The 16,559-nt window shown below is 43.8% G+C and overlaps 1 protein-coding gene across 8 annotated transcripts in view; it reads left to right on the top strand.

The window, feature by feature from the left end:
* Positions 1 to 16,559, top strand: part of CFAP61 (cilia and flagella associated protein 61) — a 278,182-nt gene that overhangs the window by 133,370 nt on the left and 128,253 nt on the right. For 6 of the 8 annotated variants that reach the window (XR_008289225.1, XM_015071100.3, XM_027069482.2 and 3 more), the window contains one exon: positions 752 to 886. Coding sequence is in view for 7 of the 8 variants with exons in the window: in XM_015071100.3 (XP_014926586.3) it covers positions 752 to 886 (135 nt within the window). In the remaining variant the exon portion in view is untranslated. Of the gene's footprint in view, positions 1 to 751; positions 887 to 9,640; positions 9,689 to 13,534; positions 13,847 to 16,559 lie in introns of those variants that run through there. The other 2 variants (XM_053200304.1, XM_053200305.1) reach the window with 2 other exon arrangements.

The following is a 16,559-nucleotide window of genomic DNA, read 5'->3' on the forward strand; positions in this document are numbered from 1 at the left end:
CCCTGAGGGGGTTCATAAATGTGAAAGAAATAAAAATCACCGTGTTCAGTTTTCTCTGCCAAGTTTTAAAAGTGGGGTAAAATGTATATTTTGACGCATTCTCCTAAAACATGGTTTATCATAGTCTATTTCAGTAAGCATAAATCCAGCTCATAATTTAGCATTAATATAAGTCAAAATAATAGGATCCAATTTCTGCACCCGCACCCCACTTTCTGATCTCATCTTTTTGTTTTAAAGCGCTTGTTTTATCAGCAAAAATCCAGTTGAAGTGGCTGTGACTTTCACAGACAGGAAGATTTCCACATCTGCACTCAGCCTCCTCTCAGATGACATTTTTATCTATGTGCCTTCTTAAAGCAGCTTGTGCCAAACACGCAAAGGTTAACAGGACGCAGATAACACAGCTTAATGGGGTCAAATCAAGCTGATTCATGATCACTATGGAGAAGAATATCCTCCTGGGGAAAATACTTGTACTGAAAAATCCCATAAACCAAACCACTTGTTTATCTGTCATTCCCACAGAGATAGTAATGTAATTACTCTCGTAATTATCTTCATTAGTGTCAGGCATTATCTACAATTCATTCCTCTGCTCGAAGGGTATGTTTGTTTATTTGCCGACTTTTCCCCCTCCCCCGTTTGGCCGAGTTCAGACTTTTGTGTTTGTAAAGCCGCATGCACTCAGGCGTCTGTGCTGCGCGGCTCTGACATTCTCTCCCCTAAAACAGAGATCGCTGTCTTTCAGTTCCAGAGCTCCTATGCCCACTCCCTGACATCCGCCCTTCATTACTTGGTTCCCGTGCGGCCGCGACGACAGATTGTCTATCCTCTGGAAAAGCTTGGCATCAACGCTCCATCAAAGGCGGTCTCCAAGGACGCGGTGGGTAGCCGGGCGGCAGCAGGCATGGAGGCTCTGTGCCAGCTCTCGCGGGCGTGGCAGATGGGGTGGCCGCGCTGTCTTCTCGGGAGCAGGCTGCTTCTTAATTACAGGGAGCCTGGCGCTCGTGCCCTTACAGGGGCGCCCTGTGGAGGCTCCCCTGCGGCCCTTTCCCTCAGGTGGTTATTGCACAGAAACCTGACACAGGGGTGGCCTGATCCCTGGATGACAGACCCCACAGGGACACCTTGTGTGCTGTGTCTCAGCACAGGCGGCCTAGGGTCAAACTCCCAGCATATTTCTGTTTCCTTTCTCCTTCCTCAGAAGCAGATTTCCCCTTTCCATTGATGTTTTGTTTAGGCAAAAGTGGGCATTCACAAGTCAGACAAAGCGGACAGAGAAAGTAGAGCTGGCTGAGTTTGAGATGTTTGGGTCCTAAGCTGGGTTTGTTAAACTCCTCTGTGGGGAGTCAGGATGATTAACAGGACCATATTAGCTGCCCTGGGGGTGGCACAGGCTTAACCTTAAAATGAACAACCCTGGGATGCTTTTTCTACCAAAACAGGAGAAGAAACAAAAATAGAACCTAGATTTCACTTTAAAAATGGAAATGTACATGTGTATGTACACACGGCCATGTTCTAACTGGAAAAGCATGATTTTGTCAAGTTTACTTCCATATGTAGGCTCGTAGTATTTGTGTACACTTCCATTTAAATAAGTTAAAAAAAATTTCCTTAGTGTGCTGATGTTTGTACATTGTGAGAGAGGAAAGTGGAAGGTTTAAATTCTCCAAAAGGTTAGCCAAGGAGTTGCTAGATACGGTGCTTAAATCAACAGCTTGGGCAACCCCGGTGCTGCAGGAAGCACATCATTCTGCTGCCCCCAGCTCCCACTTTGCTGGGTGGGGCGGGGGCGGGGTTCCACCAAAACCCAGCTTCGTGGCACCTGCTGACTGTACCCAAGGTTGCTTTAGTTCTACATTCATCTCTATATTTGTAAAATAAACAAGAAATTCTAAATTTATATTTGAGTAGAGACTGAAAATCAGTAGCAATTCTTTCCCCTCCTAACTCTCTATGATGGGAAATATCGAGCATATACAAAAGTGGAGAGGACCAGATGAAGCAGGGCTTCTCGTTCTGTGGGGCTGACAGAACTTATCTCCTTTTTTTTTTTTAACCCATCATAGGCTGATAGTTTTATAAAAGGTGAATTTCTTAAAAATGAATTTAAAACAAAGACAGATAAGATTCAAGTCCAATTATTTTATTATTAGATTTAACAGACACAGAATTACTCTGTCCAATTGCTGTAAAACTGCTGAATGCCTCTCTCCGTCTCTGCACTTACTACATGGGCACGTATCTCAGACCACACGTTGAGTAGCACTGAACTCCCAGATAGTTGGCACTGAACTTCAGAAATTTCCAATTCTTGGCCAATTTTGGATCTCTACCCCCCGCCCCCATCACTTCCCCTTCCTCCTTATCATTTTGAAGCAATTCCCAATATATATATTTCATCCAGGGCCAGCGTGAGTTTTTAGGTAGCAGGGCCCAACGCATTGCAGGGCACGGTCTGTCCACTCTAAAGATAAGAGTGCCCGAGCCGATCTGGAGGATCATTGGGATGGCCACCAGATGGTCTGTTTTGTGGTACAGATCCTAGGATTGGACTCCTTTGGAATGACAGCAAAGACCTACAGATTTGGCACAAAGACAGTACCTTAGGGTCAGAGAGGGTGGCTTCTTCTATAACTCAGTGAAACACAGCTTCCATAGAGTTGTGCTGATCCCAGGAGAAGGAGCTGCAGGTACCAAGTATAAGGATGAAACTTCTGTGTCGGATCAGGGTAAGGATGAGAGATGCCGCCCTTTTACAGTGACTGCTGACACTCCTTCCAGTATGGAGAGACCATACGACGAGGCCAGGAGAAGCCCTCATAGGGCTCTGGCACCTTCAGCCAGCCCTCTGGTGGCATGAGTTCTGTGGCTGGACCAGGAGGGGAGGAATGCGGAGCTGTCACCTGGTTATCAAGAGCAGTGTTTTTCTGAGTACCAGGAGCTTCTCTCTACCCTCACCCCCAGGAATCTCCAGAGCCTGGAACTCCAAGTAGGGAGAAGGCCAGAAAAAAACATTTGTTTCATTAAAAATAATCTTATCATGACTTCCCAGGTTAGTATGAGTTGCAATTGTTGCTTACATGTAGTGACCTTTTCTATCGTGATCTTGGTGTGCTATGTACCCACCCCCACAACACAGAGCCGTGGCTCATTTCAAGGCACAGCAGGGGATGGATTGTTCACATCTCTGGTCCAGGAAGGCAGCCACTTACCAGGCAGGTGGAGCTGATGCTTGGTACCTGCTTCACTGGGCTGCATTGTTTATTATACCTCCGAATTTTGACTTCTGAAGAAACACTTTTACTGCTGCTTACTGTACTCCTTCTTGAGAAGGTCTTAGTCAAGATTTAGTTCAGCAAATAAGATTTAGTAAAAGTTTTAGAAATCTTAAAAGTGTGGTCAAAAGATTTTCAAGAGCCTAATCCACATGGGATGGGCCTGGACATTTGAAAATTAAAATGTGGAATTATATTATCTTAAATTATTTTTTTCTTTTCAACATTTTTGTTGGATTTAATGTTTTAGGCTGATGACCTGAGACAGGGTGAGCCAAATAGAAATGTTTTAGGAGGAATTTCTATAGAGCCCTAAGAGCATTGTTTTCTTAGCAGAGCAATAGTGTTGCAGCCGTTGAACTGAGTGAAACTGAGTGACTCATTACTAGATGAATGCCTTCTATTTTCCCTTTAAGTTTTAACGCCCCCTCTCCCCACCCCCAACCAGCACAAGGAGGTTATATAGCTCCCTCACCATGTCCGCACATTTCTCTGGCTGGGCACTTGCCTTTCATACCTTTTACCCTACTTAAACCATCTCAGAGTGACCATCCATTCCCTCGCCTTCACCTAGGAAGCCAGTCTTCAAGGGAACAGATCGTTCCAGGCATGAGTAATGGGACAGAAAGTGTTTCATCTCTGTGGGTTGCCAATTTGAATCTGGCACAAGCCAGCAGTGATTGAAACTCATCACTGCATGGCAGGGAAATATGCCCCCTCCCTACTTCAAGGCCCTGGTGGTTTCTGCCTGGTTTGGAGGATAGGTGACTCTGCCATAATACCTTCCCTATGGCTTTCATTAATTGACAGCCCACCCCATATTGGGTCATAAGAAAGGACCTGGGAAACATATAAATGATTTTCATCCCACATTACAAAGGTACGCCCCCCCCCAAATTCATCGTAATATCTCCATAGTCAGCCAGTACAGATTATGGATAAGAGAGAAGACGTTTTTCTGACCAAGACCATGATCATGTGGGATAGGCCTGGAAGACTCATTTCTCAGCTTGAATTGGCCATCTTGGTCAGTGCATGTACATTCTGGGAATTATTGTGATGGGAGTTTTTTATTAAATGAATCAGCATGGCCCACATACGTGAAAACTACGATTAGGGAAACACTGAAATTTGGCCGAATTAATTGAATGGCCATATTAAGGACTATGGAGCAGTTTGACCGGGTGGTTCCAGTTTCTTTCCTTTCCTGCTCCTACACAGGGATTCAGAGATGACTGTGACACCTTCCCATCTGGGAACTTACAGGCTAGTGTCAGTATTAACGTGGGATTGCTTGGTCTGATTAAACAAGGATGGGAGAGGGCTGCATTCGTCCCTGGTACTGAGAGCCAGACTCAGAAGGAGTAGCCACAATGGGTTCTGCACAATCACTTGGTAGGGAATGAGTTTGTTCTGAGGCATTGTTTCCTTTCTAAGAATGGGATTTTAAATAAGTCCTATTTGTGAAATGAAATCCTGGAAAATCTTCCTTGAGCTAAAACAGCTCCTACCCTTGCTTCAGTATCCTAGATTCTCCCTGTCATCCACTTCAGTGTCTCTAATTCTTCATCCTAGTTTATGTGATTCATAGAATTAGAGGGTGAACTCATCTGTCTCTCTCTCTCTCTCTCTCTGTCTCTCTCTGCCCCCACCCCCAAATTTTTGGGACTAAACCAAGCCATCATCTTTCAGATGACAGAATCATTTCAGGAATCATACTTTCAGGGCCATCAATGCCTGTTGTTACTTTTTTGTGGGGGTTTATTAGTGATGGTCTGTTTAAATCTTGACTAATGAATTCTTTGAGGCCTCCCTTTTCCCTTTGTCTTTCTACAAAGGAAAATGACAGTTTATTTAACCCCCCATTCTCAGAGCTAAGCGCTGGCTCACTTTTTGCTGGTATGTGATCTCTCAGGAAGATGTCACTCACTGGCATTCAGTTACCCTTGGAATTGTCCCTTTTCATCTCTGCTGTTCTTCCCCAGTCCAGCTATAATTACCATCTGATGGACTGTTACTGGATACTGTTTCACTTGTGCATCTGCTGCCCTAGGAAATTGCATTATTCTCTGAGCACCTGCTAGATTTTCCCCAGCTTGATTGTTCCCCAACCCCCCCCCCCCTTCAAACTTGGAAACTTTCGCTGCCCATGGTTAGACTTCCCTTGGTTGTTCTTCTAGTCGGGATGTGTGCGTGTGTTTTAAAATCAGCCCAGTAGCATCTCCTTGGTAGAGGTTTCTAAAAATGTATACCCACGTTTTTCAACATCGTATATGCACTGATCACCTTAATGTGACCATGGCGATATTATCTTGAGATGAAAGTAACCCACTTTACAGCCCATGGGTCAAGTTTGCTTTTTCAAGCCATTTCTCAGCCATTTGTTCTACGAACAGGAGATGTATTTGCTCTTAGTTAGGAACTCTTTTCTCTGACATCCTCAGAAAAATTTACATGAGTTCTTTTTTTTTCTCCAAATAGTACAAGTTCTGTGGTCATTTCTTTCCAATTCTCTGAACACTATCTAGTTTAGTGTTATATGTAGTATACATGTGTACATAAGAATGACTTCTGTGACATCAGTGATTTATTCTCATAATCCCTTCCTCTTAGAAAAGGTTACAAAATAACAACAGCAACCACTTCTATTGACAGTATAGAGCTCTTACTAAAGGCTTCCCGTGAATCATCTCATTTAATGCTCACATTGGCACTTGTAAATAGTCAATTCTACTACCCTCCTCAACGTATCTAAAGAAAACAGACTTGTAGGGAAGGAGGATAAATGACTTGTCCAAAGACTAATTCATTGGCAAAGCTTCAAATCAAGGCATTTGGATGCCAGATCCCTACCTTCAATCATTATGTGTGTACTCTCTTATCTAAAAAAGTAAAGTACTTCTGTCACAGCTCATTGTAGGAAAACCAAACCGCAGAGAAGGAAGATGGCTTGCCAGAGTCCTTTTGGGATCTCCCAGATCTTTGGCACCAGCTACTTAATCAAAAGGTGACCCACAGATAATTGGCTTACCCCCAGAACAGTTTGGATTTTCCTCTTGGCCGAGTCCTCCACTCTTGAGTCTGATTCAGGGCCAGCCTGACCCCGGCTGGGCTCGGCTGGGAAGGAGCAGACTCATGGGGCCAAGGTGGTATGCCGAGGTCAGTTTTTAGACACCAGCTGATTAGGCTACCTGCACTTCTCTATCCAAGTTATTGTTGCAAATCTTTTGAAATTATATTGGCAGCTGCTGGGAAAGGAGGGAAAAAAACCAGGATCTCATGCATAGGTTACGTTACAAATCTCTCAATATTCAGTTCCATGCTGCATGTGGCTTCACATTGTTCTTGGAATGTGCTCAAGTAGGGATGCCTGGGTGGCTTAGTTGGTTAAGCATCCAACTCTTGGTTTCCACTCAGGTTGTGACCTCACATTTCATGAGATCGAGCCCCGAACCCCATGTCATCAGGTCTGCACTGACAATGTGGAGACTACTTAGGCTCTCTCCCTCTCTCTCTTTCTCTGTCTCTCTCAAAATAAATAAACATTAAAAAAAAAAGATTTAAAAAAGAAAGTTCTCAAGTAAATGCCAAGGCTGAGTAACTAAAGGTTTGCTCAGGAGGCCAGGGGTGGAAAGGGTATGCACTGGTGGCATAATCGACAAGCCTGGACATTGTTTAGAATTTGGGCTGATAGAATGCCAAAAATGCCAAAAGAAATAACACACCCTTCAGGGTGTGATAAGCTAAGAAGCTGCGAAAAGTAAAGTTACTTCTTGACACCTCAGAATCATCAAAAACCAATCCTACATCTTATACTTATTTTCTGGAATAGATATTGTAGGATAGTCAACATCTCTCTCCCTTCCATCCTCCCTCTCTCTCTCTTCGACAGCTTTATTGAGATATGAATCGCATATAATACAATACAATCACATATAATACAATTAAATACCATTTAAGTTGTACAATTTATTGGTTTTTAGTATATTCAAACAGTTGGGTAACTATCACCGTCAAATTTCAGAACTTTTTTGTCTCCCCAGCCATTAGTAATGACTTCTTATCCACCCCTTCCCTGAGCCCTAGACAACTGCTAATTTACTTTCTGTTTCCATGAATTTGCCTACTCTGGACATTTCGTATAAACAGAATTATACAGTGTGGCATTTTGTGACTGTCTTCTTTGACTTACCGTGTTTATAAGGTTCACCCATTTTATTGCATGTATCAGTACTTGATTCCTTTTTATTGCTGAATAATACTCTATTATATGCATGTACTGTATTTTATTTATCCATTCATCAGTCAGTGGACATTTGAGTTGTTTCCATCATGTTGTAATGAACATTCCTGCACAGGTTTTTATGTGGCTATTATGTTTTCATTTCTCTTGGGTGTCCATACCTAGGAGTAGGATTGCTGGTTCATTTGGTAAACTCTATGTTCAACATTTTGAGGAACTTGTAAACTATTTTCCCAAGTGACTGCACCATTTTGCACTCTCTCATTCTTAGATTAGACCCAGCATTCCTGCTAACAAGTGGTAAAGTGCTGGTCAACTCAAGACCAGGGATGGGCAGTGTACCTAACCATTCTTTCAATTCAGGAGCGGAGCTTTCCCACCAGTCCTGGAGAGCTTCATGCTTGGTTGACTGAACACCCCTAATAGCAGCTTCGGTTATTTTGAAAACAGATTTTTCTAAAATATAATCTCCCCTGATCTTATCTTCCTTGCCTGACCCTCTCTGGCTCATCAGCCTCCTGTAGGCCTGCATGCACATTTAGATGAGCTCCAGCAACAGGAAAAAAAAAAAAAAAAGCCCATCCAAACCACAGGAGTGAAATACAGGACTTCCTGGTTTTTAAGCTACCAGCATGTCCTTTGTTTGAGTCCACCTTTACTAGTGTCACTGCTTTTAAAACAGCTCCCAACAGGAAAAAAAAAATCCTGAGGCTTTCCTGAATATTGATCGGGTTCTTGCCACAACCCAATAGGAAGAAAAAAAAATGCATCCTGTTCCCCGCAGAGCCAGAGTAATGAATGCTGCTGAGGTCCAGAAAGGCCTCGGGATGTATCAGCTGCCTGCACTGCTGTGCTGCGCTGGGAAGGGCTACGGCCAAGCAAGGCTCCTGGGTGGACCTGAGCTCCCGGGGAGGGAACTGGCCTTCACAGCTAAGTGGCTTCTTTAGAATCCGCCTTTAGGGAGGAAAGGCATGGCTGCACCAACAGGAGGCTTTGCTTTGTGTATTTTAAAGTAGCTGGGGATATAAAATGACAAAGGGCACAATTAGAGCTACAGATGCTGACTAGGAAGTTACATCTTTTCCTCTTGATTGAAAAAAGTTCCTCGTACAACAGCAGTGCATATTTCTGGTAGAGATTTTAGGAAAAATCAATAGAGAAAATCCATAAAAGCTACAATAATCTATCTATAGGTTACCTTTGTTAATATTTTGGTGTTCTTACTTTGGGATTCTTTTCTGTGGAAAAAAATACATGCAATTAAACATGATGTTTTGAAACATACTTTTTCACTTACTATGTTATGAATGTCTTTGCACATTACTAAGTATTCTAAAGTGTCCTTTCAATGTTGCACATGTCCTGTGAGCAGCCACCCCTAGCCACCCGTGAGTACTTTCTGTGCCGGGCTCTGTGTTACACGCTTGCATGGATTGCCTCATTGCGTTCTCCCAGAAGCTGGGCATCATTTTCTCCATTTTGCGGTGGGGGAAACTGAGGTTAGGAGAGGTATGGTTATGTAACAGACAGAGCATTAAGCCCAGCAGGACTTGTGGGAATAACGATGAAGCCACTTGATTTCTGTCTTCCGTCACTCTGTAAGTATGCTCACTGTGGCCGGCTTCTCCCCAGTACCCAGGTAGAAAGTGGGCAAATCACCCTGTGATTTTTCTGTTTACTTTTAGGTAATTAAAGTTGTGTGAGTCACTCTAAATCACAAAACATCTTCATTCCACAAAAGGTCCAGTTTCATTTCATGTAATAATCAAAACTCAATTTTCATCTGAAGATTGGAGTTCCTCCTCCCCCTGCTGAAGCCTGTAGCTGGGGAAGGAGGGCAGGGAGGACCTTTTCTCTCTAACTTACCATGCCCCCGACTTACGTAGCATCTATTTAGCTTATTATAGTTAAGGGTGTGTGTGTGTGTGTGTGTGTGTGTGTGTGTGTGTGTGTTTAAACCTGTTACTTTCTTGTTATTTAACTATATTCCCGGTCCTTGTGAAACTGGGCCAGGGCAGGGAGGAGCAGCTAGGGGAGCAGGCAGGTCTGGACTCAACTGCTACTGTCATAGGATGGCTCTGCTCTGCTGACCAGCCTCCTCTTTTTGTGGCAGGTGCTTGGTTTCCTCAGAGATTCCTGTCACTGAGGGCATCCTGCCGGCTTTCCATAGCACAGGTAATGCATCCTCCCAGCTCTGCGCCCTGGGTCTTCATTTCCCCCAGAGGCGGCCCTATAGGAAGAACCTACAATAAGACTCACACCTGTGGTCAACAGACAGCCACTGTGGGCCACCTTCCCGTCCATCACCCAGCAGCAGCTGGCCTGCCTATTGCATCCTTCACATTTCTTGGGCAGAAATCACACACCAGTCCACTGAGTCCACTAATGGTGGCAACTCATGTGAGGGTCTCTGAGGGCCCCAAACCTTTAATGGAGACTTAAAGTGAAAGAAGAGACCATCTCCATGTGTCTTCTTTGGGGTGGAGTGACATGCGACCAAGAGCATATCAATGTTTCTCAGTGAGGAAATCTCCAGAAAAATCCTCTCTTATACCTGTTCTTCTTGCCCTTTGATATCTTCATTGTGAATGAGGTGTTTAAAAGTCATTTAACCAGTGCTTGCCCACCTGCTCTGACATTTTTCACAAGAGGAGCTTCTTTGGAACGTAGCATCCATTGTCTTCATGCCTCTGACGTCCTGTGTGACATAACTTACCCAAGGCCAGACAGCTGCTAGGCTGAGGCTTTGGGACTACAGCATCCTGGTGCCGGATTGCAAGATTCACCACTGTTGTTTGTAGCCATTCCCTAATGTTGGTCATTGCAGTTTTTATCCAAATTGTATCATTATAAGCAATGCTGTCATATCCATCCTTATTATTTTTGAGCACATTCATTGTAATTTCAGTAAATTCCTAGAAACTATTTTGCTTTGCTAGGTCAAAGGTAAAGCTACTATTTCTTTAATCAGAAAACATGAAGTTTTAGAATTTGAAAATGAAAGCTGTGATTCCCCAGTTTAAAAAGATGGTTTCTTTTTGCATTGTGTTTGCTTTATCTAAGTAAATAATCAGCATGCAGAAAAGCCCTCTTTTTTTATTGCCAGATGTAGATGTTTTGAGTCAGATAATCAGGTCTGCAAAATGGCGGTCTTCCATTGGCCCGTGTTTTTATTTCCTCTGACTCAGTTGAATCTCTGCTTGGAGTCTCCACTCCACCTGATGGGAGAAGAAGTAATCTCCATCAACTCCAAGTAAATTTTACAATTAAAAGTTTAAATGGAGCCCATTCAGGAACTTTCCCTTTTTGGGGGGGCAGGTGGTGGGGAAGGCATTACAGTTCTCAGGAGCCCATGAAGCATCATGGCATCGTGGAGGTGTGGGGGGGGGGGGACAGTTTTCTGGTGCTTGGCTAGTGCCTGTCCTCACAGGCATCCACTGGGTTTCAGAACGTCAGCTTGTCCTCAACCATCCCTTATTTTGGCATCCAGGTTCCCCAAATGGCACTTGCTACTTGCATTGGGGACATTTCCTCTTCACAGCCTTGAGAACTCTTTGAGTCCGACGTCATGTTGGCTGGAGCATGCTCTTTCTCACTCTCCTTCTCAATATATATCCCTTTCATCCATGCTCCTCTCTCTCTCTTCCCTTCACCCCCTCTGCTTCCCTTTCTCCTCACCTCCTGCACCACTTTGGGCTTTGGGAAGCTCATGACCTGCCTTATCTTCTTTCTTGCCCTGGCACCAGCCTCAGTTATCTCTACCCTTCTCAGAACAGGTGGCAGGGACTTCTCTGTGAGGCACAGATCTCTCTGCTCCCATATTCTCCAGAACCTCTGTGAGGATCCTGTCCTTTTCTTCCACTTTTATGGCCTAACCAAAGGGAAAGAGAGGCCTGTGCTATACTTGTCTCTCTTTCCCTCCAACTCTCTTCCTCTTTCCAATTTTGGGACAATAGACTTTGCTATCACCGTGTGTTCTTCTGAAATCTGTCATTTGAAGCAAATGCTTTTAATACTCAAAAGTCAGGCTTTTTTGAGACTTAAAAACCTTCTCTCAATCTGCCATCAGCTTTGAAATGAAAAAAAAAAAAAAGAGAACTGACCCACATACTCTCCTGCGGCATGTCTGCCCAATGGCTGGTGTCCCTGGATGCTGCCTGAAGAGTCAGGAGGGGTCTTGAGTCAACAAGGATTTGTCAGGAATTAAATACAACTGCTAATGTAAAATAGTAGCCCTCCCCCATGATGATAACAGTAATATGCACACAGAGTACAGACCAAGAAGGCTACTTGTGGGGCTGGCCCACTCCTTCTGGACCATGGAGGAACTATAAAAACAGGCTCCATTCATTATTAAGTGATTTTATGTCAATGGATACACCTATTATAAAGTATTATAACCCTAACTTTTACGTATTTTCATGAAAGATTTTAGATGTTGTATCTTGTTAATGAATTCTAGCTTAAAAAGTTAAAAAAAAAGAGAGAGAGAGACAAACCAAGAAACAGACTCATAACTATAGAGAACAAACTGATGGTTACCAGAGGGGAGGTGGGTGTGGGGATGGGTGAATAGGTGATGGAAATAAATAAATAGATAAAATGATTTAAAAAATAAATAAATTCTAGTTTTATAAGGTAGGATATGCTCTCTTAGAAGATGTGAAAGACTAGGGAAACAGGGAAACCAACCAGGAACCTAGAGAGATTTTACACTCACATTGAGCTCAGGTGGATGAAACATTTTCCACAACTTAGTAATTTTTATAAAGCCATCTGAGTTTAGTTGTCCTTATTTACATGCTCACCAGCTCTGAAGGGAAAATGGCATTTGTGTACATCAGAGGCAAAGGATCAAGTGGGCCTTGGAAAGCAAAGTGACAGTTGCCTTCCTGCCCATGCTGGGGTGCCCTGTGCTGCCTCAGATAAGGGAGCCTGGTATGCCTGCTCCCAGCACAGGAGGAGCTCCACTGGAGGAGCAGCTGGAAGTGCTCTGCCCTCAGTCCTCACACTGCTGTTCTCTGGGGTTGAACCTCTTTAAGGGAAAATAAAAACCTTTATCCTGTATGTTGCCTCAAGACCATTAAGCTGAGTCAAGATTACTGATGTCATGATCTCCATGGTAACCAACTTAATAAGCAAGAAGAAAACAAAAAGGATGGCTTAAAAATGGGGGGGGGGGGGAGATAGAATAAATAGGTATGGAAATAACGTGGGAGCCATAAAGGTTTTTTATTGTTACTTGTTTGAGATGTCAAACATGACTCAACTACAGTGCAGGCAGGCCTGAGCCATTCAGGCAGTTGAAACCCTGGTAATAAACATAAATTACATACTCTACCATAGTTCCTACTTCTCCCACTCTTCAATCATGTCCCAGTTTTTGTTTGTTCTGTTTTTTTTAATATAATTCAGTGCATTGAAATTATCACCATGGTAGTTGTTATAATCAAGGTTTTTATGGTAGTTTATGTGTTTAACCGAAAGGAGCCGTGCTGCCAGAGAGCCAGTGTCAGGCAGCACTCTCTGGTCACCACGGTGAAGCTTTGCTGGCCAACACCATTGCCATTTTCACCACTGCTCATTGACCCTCAGTATGGTGCTCCAACGAAACTAGAGATAACTGTTGATTTAAAAAATTGAACTGGGATTTTTCTATCACAATTTTTAATTTGTGAGCAGGTCACAAAGATGTCTGATAATGTCCCGTGGAATTATATACAATTGGCAACCATTTTAATTAGTTTACTAGACAGCCTCCCTCCTCGCACACTGGGTCTGGGGTCACTCTGTGTTGGTAGGACCCCAGCTAGTGGCCCCCTGGGCCATATGACTTCCAACAACTCACCAATTGAGAGAGAGACACACAGATGGATACACACCTGGGTGATCTGCCTGACCCTAAAGGCAGGAGCAAATGCTAGACTCTGAAGGCGTTTGAGTAGCTAAGTTCAACTCATGCCCAGTACCCTGTCCATGACCATGGTTTATCATTTTGTCTTGTCAGATGTTGGTGCCTGACTCTGCTCTTCATGGGGAAGTTCCCACTGTCTCCCCTCTCCCCTCTCCCTACGTGTTCTGCTCTGCAGGAGCTGTTTGCTCTGGAGGATGCTGCCTTGGGCCCAAGAACCCTTGGCCCCTCTCAGGGCAGCCATGCTGAGATCCCGGTTCCCTTGAGCTTGAAGTGAGACAGGACACCAGTGGCTTGGCTTCTCTTTCCCAATGTGCCTGCCCTCTGGCGAACCACCCCAGTGGATAGCAGATGGGGGATACAGCCCCCCAAGCCCAAATTCCAAAAGAATCTCCTTTGCAAAATAAAACATAACAAAACATTATGTAATTCAATAAAACTATTCAATTTGTCTCATATTTTTTTACAAATACAAAAATATGCTAAAAGTAAGAAAAGCCAAGCCAAGTCAGGAGAAGTACTAATGAGAGTTAACATTTGTAAATGTTATATTCCATATTCTTTATAAGAATGAGCTCATTTAATCCCCACAGCCACCTTTGGTCTAGGAGCTCTTTTTTTTTTGATAAACCACATAGTTAGGTTTCCAGTTCATCGTCTCAAATGCTTTTTATGAACCATCCTCTGTCTCTCTCACTTTATCTCTCTTTGTCTCTCCCTATCCCTCCCCCCCCCCCATCACATACACACAAATACACACATGCACGCACATACAAAGAGTACAAATAATCACCATCCGAACATTGTCCTGGAGAAGTGCTTGAATTCCAGGCATGTGTACTACACATAATCAACTCCCTGAGCACAGTGGATGACCACTGCCTGCTTGCCTGCTTTTGGAGTCCTGTTCCTCACCCCTGCCTCCCCTATCCAGGTTCTTCCCAAGAGCCAAGTGGGTTTGTCCTTCCCTAAACCTGCCTCTCTACCCTGGCACATCACTTGTCCAGGTGTTGTGTTCTTTGTTTAGACTCTGATACACACCGTGGTTTGGACCTACATTCATACAGTCACCCCCTGCCTGTGTGGGCAGACTCTTCTGCCTAAACATGGGCCTGGGGCCTGTTCTGCATCTCTGGTTAGGAAGCTCAGAGCTGGAGACTTCATTTATAGCCTTTGAATGTTGTACCAGGATTTATTGTGTGCTGACCACATGGCGGGCCCTGCTCTTGGCACCAAGTCTGCAGCAGTAAAGTGGGCAATTCCTGCTATCCTGGTGCCTGTGTCCTAGTGAGAGAAGCACACGATGGACAGAGACACGATGCCAGGTGGTGGCAAGAAGAAAGCCCAAGAGATGATGGAGGATAAGGGGTGGGGGGTGGAAAAGGCCTCTCTGGTAAGGGTCACTTAAGCAGAGACCTGACACGATGGGACAGTGGGGGCCGGGAGGAAGGAGCTGATTTCCCTTCTTCATACCTGTCAGAAACCCAGGATGTCCCTGGGCCTGCCCCTTGCCCCCATGTGAGAACCGCCTCCACCTTGCCACAGTCCCATGGGGACACACACCCAATGACACAGCATTGATGCTTTGCCTTTGATTTCACAGTTATTTGAAATGATTTGCACGACAGAAGCCAAACTGATGCAGTTTGAACATTTCAAATTTTGTACGTAAACCTTCCTTTTCTTTGTAACCTTCTGTAGCTTTTTGCTCAAAGAAGACCAGAGCTATGTGGTGTTGTGACTCCCTTGAAACATGATTTCTATTTTTAATAAAGGGGAAAAAAAAACCCAACTCAGATAAAAGTTTAGAATTTCAGGTATCCAAATGTTTGGAAAAGGTTAAATATTTTACCTAGATGGCAGTTGGCCTCTTAGGAATTCCTGGGGAAGGCATTGTGTCTGTTTAAGAAAAAACGACAAAGTAACTGCTATTTTGAAGGCTCTACTTAACAGATGTGTAAAGTATAGAAATCTATGTATTATTAAATAATTCTTTATAATATGCTCAAGAATAAGCAATTTGTAAGCCTGTTTATGTTCTCGCCATCTGGGCGCATTCTGTCACCCATCTGTTTCATGTAATTATGTAATTATCAATATAAGGAAAGAATAGGTGATATAATTAACAAGAAAAACCGATCCACACTGAAGAGTAAAAATGACATGCATCTGTTGAATTGCTTTTTGTTTCTCTTCCTTCATTGTTAACTGTTTTTTTTCATTTCACAGTTGTATTCAGGCTGGCGACTTGGATCGCACCCTTAGGAGAGCTGTTTTTGCCATGGTGTACTCTTGCATGCTTTCTCTGTCTCTCTCTCTCTCTCGCTCTCTCTCTCTCTCTCTCTCTCTCTGTCTCTGTCACACACACACACACACACACACCACACTTGAAGGCAGAATGATTAATAAAGTGTATGGGAGCTGACATAACTTTGACAGAAATGAGCAAGGTCTTCTTGGTGTTATTCATTGATTCTCTACCTCTGGGGAGAGCCCTGATTGTCATTTCCAGAACACATAATATAACAGCTAGAACTCTAGGAAATATTTAAATTAATTAGTGACAGATGGAAGGACTGGGCCAGTGTGTGGCCCTCACATAGGATATTGGAGAGAGGAGCTGCTTTAGAAAAATTCCCCTACTTGGTATTTTTAATGTCAAGGCTCAAGCAATACATGTCATTTTATGATAGTACCCAATGGATTGGGTTCACTTCCACACAATCCCACTAGTTAACCATTCATTCGTGTAATGGATGAAAAGATGATGACTCCCTGGTCTTTACAGATAGCAATGCAGAGCAAGTGGCCACCCACTCTTCCGTCTGCCCAGGAGAACTGACCTTCTTCCTGTGACTTGGGATAAGCAGAGGGGTGCACGTGTATATCTGTGGAAGGACATTGCAGTGATTTCTCCATTTCTGTTCACCCCCACTCCTGTTCTCCAGAGGACAGACACCCCCCACAGGGGTTTGAGGAAGCCCTCATCATGACAAAACCTTGGATTTCAGTTCTAAAGTATACAAAGAGGAGGCAACCCCCTGAGCCACTTAGATGACAATGGTTACCAGAGATGAAGAGAAATCTCCACACTTCCTTCCATTGATTTAAGGATCAGGAG

This window comes from Acinonyx jubatus, chromosome A3 (genome assembly GCF_027475565.1).
Source record: "Acinonyx jubatus isolate Ajub_Pintada_27869175 chromosome A3, VMU_Ajub_asm_v1.0, whole genome shotgun sequence".
Taxonomy (NCBI): domain Eukaryota; kingdom Metazoa; phylum Chordata; class Mammalia; order Carnivora; family Felidae; genus Acinonyx; species Acinonyx jubatus.